Here is a 12,641-nt window from a genome sequence, read left to right on the forward strand (position 1 = left end):
GGTGTTTTGGTATTCCCATCTCTTTAAAAATTTTCTACAGTTTGTTGTGATCCACAGAATCAATGGCTTTAACATAGTCAATGAAGCAGAGATAGATTTTTTTTTGCAGTTGTTTTGTTTTGTTTTCTGGAATTCTCTAGCTTTTTCTTTGATCCAATGGATGTTGGCCTGTAGAAATTCAAAGAAAGGAGCAAGTGACTAGAGTTACAAACTCGGGTCAATCTTTATGAAAGAGGTATAGTTAGACTTTAAAAGATCACAGGAATTTCCCCAGGTGTTACTTACCGGGATGTTTCTTCTTTCCTGGCTGAGTCATCTTGCCTAAGAGCATGTTGATATGAAAATGTCTTGACATGCCTGACACTTAGGTAGTTAGTAGGAAAATGGTTGCAGACCAAAAGGAAGAGACAGGAAAGGTTTAAAACACGAGGACTTCCATAGTACAGAATTTGAAGAGATATGGATAGTTTAAAAATTATCCTGGTGCCATAAAGGTGGTTTGGTGTGTTGAAATATTCAAGACAAGAACCTCTCTTAAAATTAATGTTACTATTTTTTGTTCCTGTTCCAATACTGGAAGCAATTTTCTTTCCTTCATTATTCCAGTGCCTGGCTAACAGTACTCTCTCCATCCTTTCTCTCAAGCAGTATTAAACGATGGCAGCATGTAGTCATTGGAGTCAGGTTGATGTTGAGTGGAAACTCACTTGAACTATTTCTACATATCTGACCTTGGTCAGCTTCTCAGAACCTTGTTTTTTCACCCATTAAAGTAGAATAAATAGGGTCTTCCTCTCAGTGTTATAATAAGTGATACATGCATTAAAGCAGGTAAGTATTTAGCAAATCTCCTGTCAAAGTATAATCTCTCAATAATGGGAACTGATGATCTTATCTTCCTGGGACCTTTAGATAGCCTAATCCCTCACTTTGTTTACTGTTTGCCAGTTTTAAGTTACTTATCAAAGCTTTGCATACATGTGTGCTATGTCACTTCAGTAGTGTCTGATTTTGTGCAATTCTACGGATGGTAGCCCACCAGGTTCCTCTGTCCATGGGATTCTTCAGGCAAGGATACTTGAGTGGGTTGCCATACCCTCCTCCAGGGGATCTTCTATCTTATGTCTCCTGCATTGGCAGGTGAGTTCTTTACCACTAGCACCACCTGGGAAGCCCCATCTTAGCTTTCATTCCGTAGAAAACAAAGGCTCTGATAAAGCTTATAGACTAAAGCTTTATGTGGGGAGGGCAGAGTACAATTCCAAGACAGCAAAAATGAAGGGAACAAAGAGATATAACGGGGAAGTAGGGGGATCAAATATAAGGTAGTAAGTTACTGAGTAGCCACAGACTCAAGGAAAACACAGTGTATTGGCCATGTGGGCCTCATGGACCAGCTGTGGTTTCAAACCACCTGTTTTGGGAGAAGGCGGATGAGCAGTATTTCTTCTGGTCTCCTTCCCATCTTTTTTCTTGGTAGTCAAAGTTCATCCCTCAGACATTAAACTGTCCACAGTTACAGGTGGCACTGTAGCACCTTAGAGAAGCTGTTGATAGAGACCAAGTTTCTGGCAATTTTGTAGGATCAAATCTGGATCCTGGAGCTACTACAATTTTGCTGCAATAGACAAAATAAAGGTGACTATACCAATGGTTGCTCCATGCCTCAAACCTATAGGGGGCTGACACAACTGATTAAGCTGCCCTAGAATGGCCAGTGTGGTTCCTTCAGGCTGGCCTGCATGTCTTTTCAATATGTCCCCATCATTCTTTAAGCATTTCTTTTTACACAGGGTGTTCCAGTTTTGTCCTTTATGTTTCCTTGACCACTGCTGGAAGCATTTTCCTGATTCCCTTTAGTGAAGAATGGTATTCAGACACCAGGATGTGAGCACTCATGTCCTTGTTGCTATAAGTACTTATTGTTTTTACGACTCTCAGTGGATGGGACAATACCTGTGCATGCACACATGTGCATATGTGTGATGTTTGACATAATACAGGCACATTCATCTCTATCTGTGTATATCTATATTTTAAACATGAATTAACATCAATTTCTCCAATTTTAGTTCAGCCACTCAGAATTCTTTGTAGCCTTCCAATTTTCCACATCCCCTTCTGGATAGTGAGAAGTCTAGCTATCCTTATCCTCAATACATTTATGATTTGCACAGTCCCCTCATATATACCTGATCTTACAACTTTACTGGCTGCTTCCTTGGCCTTGCTTCTACTTCTTTGGCCTCTAGCCCCATTATCACTTACTTGACCTCACTATCTCCTCAATTCTTGTTGCCATTATCACTGTCTCTGCTATAGGATGAATATTTGTGCTTCTAAAATTCACGTGTTGAAACCTCATCTCCAATGTGATGATATTTGTATGTGGGGCCTTTAGGAGGTGACTAAGTGATGAGAGTGGGTCCCTGATAAATGGAATTAGTACACTAGGAGCTCCCTAGCCCCTTCTACCATGTGAGGACATAGCAAAAAGACAGACATTGGTGAATCTGGAAAATGAGCCCTGCCCAGATACCAAATCTACTGACACCTAGATCTTGGACTTTTCAACTTTTAGAACTATGAGAAACAAATTTCTGTTGTTTACAAGCCATGGCAACCCACTCCAGTTTTCTTGCCTGGAGAATCCCATGGACAGAGGAACCTGGCAGGCTAGAGTCCATGGGCTAGCAAAAGTGTTGGGCATGACATGGCGACTAAACAACAACATTCTCTTATAATATCTTGAAAGAACTCAGGCTCCTAACACCAAGTCACCACATCTAAAGAAAGAGAAAAGACCTTATCTTTTCTAATACTTCTCTTCTTTTTACACCTAGGAAACCTTTCCTTCCTTATTCTTTCCCAGTTCATATAGTAAAATAGCTCTAAGATAGTTTCAGGCTCACCTCTGCTGTGAAACTCTTACCTATTTGTCAACCTCCAATTCAAGGGGCCTTGGCTCTACCTCCTTTTGCCCTCATTTAAGGACATAAGCTACATCTTATTTGTCTTTATATTCCTAGTGCCTACTCTTATTTTTGATACATATTAGAAACTAAACAAATGTTTCATAAATGGAAAATTAGTGAATGAAAATTTCTTTGCAATAGCTTGGGGATCATGGCTATAGATTCAGACAGACCTAAACTCTGCTATTGATTTTGTGAAATTGGACAAGTTAATATCTATTTCTTATCTGTTTTGACTGTTATAAGAAAAAATACTATAGACTGGGTGACTTATAAACAAGTATGAATACTAAGTCCAAGATCAAGGTCCTGGGAAATTCAGTGTTTGAAAAGAGCCCATTTCCTGGTTCACAGATGGCTGTTTATTCCCGTGTCTTCCATTGGCTAGGTAGGTAAGGGACCTTTGTGAACTCCTCTTTTATAATTGCAGAAATGCCATTTATGAAGGCTCCACTCTCATGACCTTATCACCTTCCAAAGACTCCACCTCAAAATACCATCACATTGGGCATTATGTTTCACCATATGAAGTTAGGGGAAGACAAAAATATTCAGTCTGCAGCATTATTTCTCTGAGCATTACTTAACTTCTCTGATTTTTTTTTTTATCAGTAAGTAGAGGTGATAATAGTTCCATTATATATTTGTAATGAGGATTAAATATTTTAAAAAGGTTTTTTCATAATGTCAGTACAATTTCTATGTAAAATAAATGGTAGTTACTATTATTAATAACTGATTTTTGTGCAAAACTCTATTATAACATTCATCTGGTATGTATAAATTATTTATTCAGATATTATTTATTAGTCTTGCCTCGATAGAAAATAATTTCAAAAATAAGTGAAAGAAAGTGAAAGTCACTCAGTCTTGTCCAATTCTTTGGAACCCCATGGACTATACAGTCCATGGAATTCTCCAGGCCAGAGTACTGGAGTGGATAGCCTATCCCTTCTCCAGTGGATCTCCCTGACCTGGGAATTGAACCAGGGTCTCCTGCATTACAGGCAGATTCTTTATGAACTGAGCTATCAGGGGGTATATAGTTATTTTTCTTATTGCATGTTGTTTCTCAGTCTAAGAGAATATTGCAACTTCAATATTATATCTTCATTTGAAAGTATATTATTGATTTAAAGAATATTGTTTTAAAGGAGCAAAGAAAAAAATAGTTTCAAAATAGTATGGTAGAGTAAGCACCTATTCTCATTGCTAGCCCAAAGATGATAGGAAACATATTAAAAAAAAATCTGTTGCTTAAGAAGAGAACATCTAAGTTATTGTAAGGCTATAGGGGATTTCTGAGACCCATAAATATAAATAAACATATGAATATATATATATATGTATATATATGGAATATAGAGACAAGCTGAGAATTTCATAAACCAGTGCCTTTATGGGCTGCTATTGTTATACCTTCTGCCTAAGAAGCCATCATTCATTGGGACCAGAAACCTCCAGAGAATAGGCCACTGGCATTCTTGAGAAACCGAGTAATTGCTACAGAAGAAAATATTTTGGCTCCAGAGCCAAGTACCCAGATATAAAATGGAAGGCAAATGTAGTTATCAAGGGGGAGGGGTCCCCAACTCAGGGTGAAGATCATAAAAGTGGACTTCACCGTGGATCACCAGAGATAATTTATACCTAGAAGTATGACATGATTCTGACATTAGAAGAAATAAGCCTGAAGTTTACAGAAGCAAACCAATAAACACACTTACTTGACTACTCATTCAAAATCAGCAGTTTTGTTCTTCCCTTCAAATAATTGCCCCCTGCACTTGTCATCGTAGGCTTGACAACCATTATGATTCATCAAATATGTTTTCAAATATGCTGCTTCAGAAGAAACTTTAGTCTGCTACACTTGAAGCAGACTTCTGCTTATACCCAAGGAAACATAAAAAAAAAAACATTTTTTTAAAATTGAAACAACTATACTAGATATCCTTATAAAAATAAAGGGGGAGATCATGTCCATGAAAAAAAAATAATAGGTTATGAAACAATAAAAAGTAATAAATCATTAAATATTCAAGAAATTGCAACATATTTTAAACATAATTAAAAGTGCACCACCACCATAGCACATATCACCTTCTAAAATAAGACTTTTATTCATTATTATTTAACTTCCAGTGGAATATACACTATTAAAAAGCAGGAATTACTGTCTGCTTATTCATTGATCTATCCCACATAGTACCTGGAAGAGAATCTAGCACATCAAAGGTCCTCAGATATTTGCTGAATAAGTTGAATGACTCAATGTGATGTTAACTATGTAAGTGAGCTTGATTGAGCTACAAAGAAACCTGGAAAAATTCATACTTCATTTGGAATTTTAACAGTTATTTAAAAAACTGTCAGAGAGGGTAGACAAAAGATAATTAAGGACATAAGTTATTTCAATTTGACAAATATATCAAATTGAATTGAATATGTTTTACTGATTTACCCACTGTGAGAGCTGGATATACTTATACTGATGATTAAAGCAATAGCACTACAAATCAGCAACAAAATGATAGCCTAGACCCATACATTTAAAAGCACTTTGAAACTGTTTATGATTTAAAGAGGAAATAAAGATGGAAACTATGAACTATTTAGAAGTGAGCAACAAAAGCAACAACAAAAGCTCTAAATACAAAAGCAGTACTCTGAAGAAAATTTATAGAGTAAAAAGCATATTTTTAAGGAAACGAGAAAGGCTGAAAATAAACTAATATAGAAACAAATCCTAAAATTTAAGCTTAAGAAGGTAGAGAAAGAATAGCAAAATAATGCAAAAGAGTTGAACTTTGAGTAGACTAATAAATTTGACAATATTTTGTAAATATGAAGAAAAGAAAACTGGAAGACTAATCACAAATAACTTGCATTAGGAGTAAGAAAATTTATGATTTATATTTATAAAGATATATTTAAAGATTATATAACACTATTCTATCCCTGCTAAACTATCAACTTGGAAATTTTGGAAAATTTCACTTCTCTAACATATATATATATGTGTTATATATATATATATATATATATGTGTGTGTGTGTGTGTGTGTGTGTGTGTGTGATTTTATGTTGCTAAATCCTCCCCCAATTTTTTTAATAGGAAAATAACCTTAGAAGATATTGAAACAGTGGTCAGATATCTACCTCAAAATTATGCCAGACTCAGTTTTTTTTTTTTGGCAAATTCTAACACTCAGGTATCATTTTCTTGTTATACATCCTAGCCTAAAAGACTAATGAATGCTGGAAAATTGCTAATCTTTCTTCAATATGAAGTCTATACAGAAACAGCACAACAAAAAATTTAGACCAAAGGACCAATGAATGTCACTATGACACAGAAAGAAATAAATATCAAATCAAATCCAGTGTATTAAAGAAATCACAATAACTATCTATGTTTTCTGCTAAGGATACAAGGGCATTCAAAAACATCTCCAAAATTATTGTTTGATTAAAAAGCAACATGTTATAGAATATGCTGAGAGTGTACTGCAATATAAGTTACAGTACTTATACAAAGCAATACTACATAGATTTTGTGAAGAGGATTTTTATATTTATGCAAATACTGATGCTTATAATAATATGTATTTTATATGTGTGTGTGTGTGTGTATAATTGTAAAAGCATGAGGAAAGAACTGGAAAGATGCATGACAAATTGGTACTAGTTGATTACAGAAGAACCAGGAATGTGTGATCATTGGAGTGTCAAGAGAGATTATAACTTTATCTCAAAGTTTTTTTTTTTTAATTTAACTGTTAATTTTTGGTTGAGGATAGCTATGTTAATGTTACCTCATGTAACTTAAAAACCAAAACAATCACCACAATAATCTACAATTGGCCTGGTAACTCCACAATGAAGGTCCCAGATATTTGAAGTTTCCTTGAGCACATGTTGAAAGGGTGTTTTAATGTGCTCTGAAGAGAATTTTTTCTTTCAATCTCCTTCAGTTGAATTCACCCAAAAAACACTTGTTGAGAAATGTATAAGGGTAATTTGGAATACTAAATTGACCTCTGCTCTAAGGAGCTTTTCAAGGGGTCTAGTTGGGGAAGGTAATTCAACCAACAAGTACTAGGGAGAGTGGCAGATACTGTGTGGAAGGAATTCACTGATTGTTCTAGGAGCACAGAGGCAGAGGATGTTACCCTGTGTTCTAGTTTCAATCTAACAATTTCCTGTATCACGTACAGGTTACAAAAATAAGAAAAGTTTTTGAAATTTGGGGGAAATACATATGTATGTAAATATGTGTACTATATGTATATAGTATAGACAGAAAATCTGGATATTGTTCATGATTGTTCTGTTAGGAACAACCACATTAGCTCTGAAGACCTCTGATTCCCTGTCTTCAAAGTGAGAGAAAAACACTAAGTGTTCCCTAAAGATAATTACATCATAACCGTAGCAAAAGATTAAGACTGGGAGAACATTTTCATCTTTTGCTCTGAAATATCCTGACTTTAGAGAGTATATGTCTCTAAATTGACTGTATGGATATCGTATGCCTGAAACCCTTGAAATCTGACATATCATCTATTGTTACAGAAATTGAAAAAGAAAGTTGTGGTGATCCTGGTACACCCTTATATGGAATTAGGGAAGGTGATGGATTTTCTAACCGTGATGTTTTAAGGTTCGAATGCCAGTTTGGATTTGAATTAATTGGAGAGAAATCCATTGTTTGTCAAGAGAATAACCAATGGTCTGCAAACATACCCATCTGTATCTGTGAGTACCAAATGCTTTGCTTCCAGATAGCATATGTTACCCTGTCCTTGCATATAATTGCTTTTGTAATTAATTGCAAAGAACTGGAACCATGTAATTATTTTTGAACGAGTAGCACTTTTTGGTACTCTCTTTAGCAAGTGTGCTTATGCCAAACTATAAATTTCCTTGCAGATTTAAATAAAGTTAACATAGTTCATTTGGTAATTGCAAAGTATATTTTACATATGTTCTCATAACACTTTATTGGTGGCATTTTATACTTTATAGATAGCATACTTCTTATGGAAATTATACATCTAAGCGAATTCTAATGGACTCATTTATTTTTAACGAGATAGTACATGCTTATTTGCAATCAGGAACACTTAAAAATATTTAAAGGTTATATTCTATGTATAATGCATTAACTTATTTTTGCTTGTAGATGCTCACACTAATGCATGGTTAAGTGCCATTTATTTATATTTCACAGAATAAAATTCATTAATGTTTATGGCCTACAATATGCTTGGATTAAAATAATATATTTCTTCAAATACATTGAAGCATTTCAATTTAGCTGAAGCAAAAATATAATTTGTTTTATTTGTTGATGGTTTTAGGTTAGATTAAAAACTATATTCATTACAACAAATACAGCTTACCAGGTGTGAGTGCAATAATTGAAAAGCTTGGATTTTAGTTTTCAATACAAATGGTAACATATAAGCTCATAATCATGAAAGTAAAAATAATTTTCTTGTTTTAAAATTATTTTAGAATTTTCTTGTATTTTATCTGTATCCAACTCTTATAATGATAATGCTTTTCATTTGTGAAATCCTTTATTCCCTACAAGGGCATTAGCACAAACCTTACTTCAAAATATAACTGACATTAGAAAAATTTAGCACTTTACAACACCTTCATTTTATCTAAATTTTAATTTGTGCTGCAAAACACACATTTTCCTTTATTGGAAGTGTTGATTCTTTAACATTTTAAAATTCTTTAGCATTTTTAAACATGTACTGAGAACTTTTTAAGTGAATAGAGGCCAAATATTTCCTAATATTTGAAAAATATTATGCAGAAATTTATATTGCATTTTTAAAGGTGATAAATAAATAAATTTCTAATATGTCTACTATGTCTAATGAACATATGAGGACTCTTCAACACTTGCTTTTATAAGTTACGTGGGTCCGTTTTGCAACTAAACTCTGTCAGTGTAGCAGGAAATGCATTCATGGACAATAGGAAAATGAAAGTACAAGATTACATTCAAATAAAATTTCATTTGGAAAATAAGAATTCAGGCTAGATTTGGCCCACAGATGATAGTTTCCTAGTCTCTGATTTAATGATCTGCATCTGAGGGTGGTCGTGTTTAGTTGTTAAGTCCTGTCCAACTCTTGCGACCCCATGAACTGTAGCCTGCCAGGCTCCCCTGTTCATGGGATTCTCCAGGCAAGAATACTGGAGTGTGTTACTATTTCCTTCTCCATGGGATTTTCCCAATCCAGGAATTGATCCTGGGTCTCCTGCATTGCAGGCGGATTCTTTACCGACTGAACTACAAGGGAAGCTCTAAGTATATGAGGGAGGACTGACCAAATCTATCATGCTAATCTCCCTTATCAGATTAAGTAGATGTCTACACAGTACTTTAGGTTTCCCAGGTAAAGAATCTGCCTGCTACGTGTAAATCTATTGCTGATTCATGTCAATGTATGACAAAACCCACTGAAAAAAAAAATAAATAAATAAATAATAAAAAAAGAATCTGCCTGCTAATGTAGGAGGTGCAAGAGACATGGGTTCAATCCCTGGGACAGAAAGATCCTCTGGAAAAGAAAATGGCAACCTATTCTAGTATTCTTGCCTGGGAAATCCCATGCACAGAGGAAACTGGTCACAGAGTCACAAAGAGTCAGACACAACTGAGTGAGCACACACGCATTACAATACTTTAAACCCTTAATTATATCAAATGCATTTTTTTTATGTAACTTATTTTGATCTAGTGTTATACATCTATGAGTGCCATGCTAATTTTATGGTAATGACTTAATATTATGCTTAGTAGCACTTTGCTTATAAAAATTCTCACATCTATTCTTGCCTTTTTATTTTTTGCCAAGTTGTGTGCCAACGCATTAGATCAAGTTTCTAAAGAGATTATGTTAGGATTTTGATTGAAATTTAAAAACAATTTCTATATAATTTACATATTTGATATAATGTTTTCTCATTCAGGAACATGGCATCCATGGCACCTCTTTTTTTCTTGTATAATTTCCTGTTCTAAATAAGTTTATAATTTTCTTTGTATGAGTTATTCATATTTTTGTAAGGACTATTTCTAGTCCTTAACTTTTATAGTCCTGTATTTTATAACTTTGTTTTTCTTCATAAACTATCTTTCAATTGCATTTTCAAATTAGCTGTTGTTGGTTAAAAAAGGAAATTATTACTTGTTACACATTTATCATATATCAGAATTGAGGGCTTAAATCCTTTTAAAATTGTGTAAAGTGTTCTCTAGATTTTCTTAAAGTTTGTTCTAGTCATCATTATTTAAAATAGTCTATTAAACACAGTGTTAGCATATACTAAAGTGAGTTAAAATATTTCCATTTTTGATGTAATACATTAATAGGTTCTGCAATATTAGACAAAGATTGTCTTCTTGGAAGAACACCTAGATTTAAAGATCTTGAAGTAAAGTCTTTTGAAATACTACTATGCTTTAGATCATGCTGATAGAATCTTCAACTTCACTAGAAGACAAAGCAGTGCTAATTAAAACACTGTGATATCATTCTTCTTATTAAATAAAAAAGGTCAGATAATACCAGTATCCATGCTAGTAGGGGTGTTGCACTATCTAATACATTTTTGTTTTATTTAAGTATAAGATAATACAACTTTTATAGACAAGAATTTAGCAAAATATTCTGAGGGCCAAAGTTCATATCCTTTGTCAATAAAGTATGGTACAAAATCGTATGAATTCAATTTTGTTTAAAAATATGTAAGAAGAAACACTGGAAGAAAATATAATACTTTTTTTTTAATTAAAAAAAATTTTTTTTTCTTTTACTTTTATTAGTTGGAGGCTAATTACTTCACAACATTGCAGTGGGTTTTGTCATACATTGACATGAATCAGCCAAAATATAATACTTTTTTAAACTATGATTTCTTCTGTATGATAGATCATTTTTGCTTATCCTTCCTCTGCTGTCTAACTTTTCTGTGTTAAATCAGATTTAAATCAGATTTTTTAAAAGTTAAAAAAAAATCTGTGGGGAAATAAAGACTAAGCTTACTATGGTATAAAAATTATTTTTTAGTTGTCTTTCCAGTGTTAGCCACTATCATGTATTAATTCATCTCCTTATCTGTGTTAGAAGCTCTCAGAGCATCCCATGCCCATGATAGGAATCAAGTTCACCTAGTTATTACCCTTACTCCAAGTTTTCTTCAGGTTGTATCATCCTGGTAATGTTAACCTACGTATTATTTTTGTTTGTTTGTTTTCAGTCATTTTGTGAGCTTTGTATGAAAATTTCTATATTCTTCTCCAATATTTTTTTGAAATACAGAAACTAAAACTTTGCACCATACTCTAACATGGACATGATAAATGTAAAAATAAGTTGTTATTACTCCAATTATATTTTTGTGCATATTTAACATACTGTAATTCAAGGTACTAGTTGCCTTCCCTAATAATGTGCAAACAGTAACAATTTTTTTCTGTTTTATAAGACAGATTACATTGTTTAATATTTTTTCAAACTTCTAATTGATTATTGTAATTATTGACAATGATAAATTGAGATACTGTATTACTTTTAACATCTACTGTATTTTATGATTTTCCTATTTTAACAGTTCCTTGCCTCTCTAACTTTACTGCACCAATGGGAACAGTCCTTTCTCCTGATTATCCAGAAGGATATGGAAATAATTTAAATTGCATCTGGACAATAATCTCTGATCCAGGAAGTCGAATACACCTTTCTTTCAACGACTTTGATCTGGAATCCCAGTTTGACTTCCTTGCTGTTAAAGACGGGGACTCTCCAGACTCCCCAATTCTTGGAACCTTTACTGGGGCTGAGGTGCCTTCTCATCTTACTAGTAATAGTCATATACTGCGGTTGGAATTTCAAGCTGACCACTCAATGTCAGGACGTGGCTTTAACATCACTTACAACAGTAAGTTTAATTTTTCTATATAACATATTTCTATAAATTAGAACTAGAAAAGAAATCATACAAAACAGTCCTCTTGTTCCTCAGATAAGGAAATCTGAACACATCATATGTATAATTTTTATTGGGGTGGTCTTTTAGTCCTTGATTCTAACCGTATTTTTATTGTGTTATTTAGTCTTTTAGTCTTTGATTCTAACCATGTTTTTATTGTGTCATTTCTCTTTTTAAGAGGCATGATATTAAGGAGATATATTTCAAATATAATTTTATATCAGTCAATATATTAATTCATTTTATGAAATCATATAAGCATAATCTCACACCTACTATACACATTTCCCTGTTATTGGTATGCACACATATCTTCCTTCTGGATACTCATAAATCAGTAGAGAATTTTAAACAAGTAATGACAACACAGAGTTGTAATTCCAAAGATAAAATTCACTAGACTATCAAAGTATCACAGAGAAGGAAATTACTAATTTTGGGGCAGTGGATTATTAAATTGACTTAGCAAAGCCACTATGTGGATGATACCTTAGTGATTAAGAAGATCAGCTCTAAAATCAGTCTATGAAACTTCAAATCTTGGCTTTGCTGTAATATATTTTTAGGTTTAATAAGAGAGCCTCAGCATTCCCATCAATAAAGTTATATTGAGTTTTTGTAAGGAGTTGTCAATAAAAAAAA

The 12,641-nt window shown here is 33.5% G+C and overlaps 1 protein-coding gene across 3 annotated transcripts in view; it reads left to right on the forward strand.

The window, feature by feature from the left end:
• Nucleotides 1-12,641, forward strand: part of CSMD3 (CUB and Sushi multiple domains 3) — a 1,326,016-nt gene that overhangs the window by 825,761 nt on the left and 487,614 nt on the right. For all 3 annotated transcript variants that reach the window (XM_061122845.1, XM_061122846.1, XM_061122847.1), the window contains 2 exons: nt 7,554-7,736; nt 11,622-11,948. In XM_061122845.1, the coding sequence (XP_060978828.1) occupies nt 7,554-7,736; nt 11,622-11,948 (510 nt within the window). The remainder of the gene's footprint in view (nt 1-7,553; nt 7,737-11,621; nt 11,949-12,641) is intronic.

The sequence above is a fragment of the Dama dama genome, chromosome 21 (assembly GCF_033118175.1).
Source record: "Dama dama isolate Ldn47 chromosome 21, ASM3311817v1, whole genome shotgun sequence".
In the NCBI taxonomy this organism is placed as follows: Eukaryota; Metazoa; Chordata; class Mammalia; order Artiodactyla; family Cervidae; genus Dama; species Dama dama.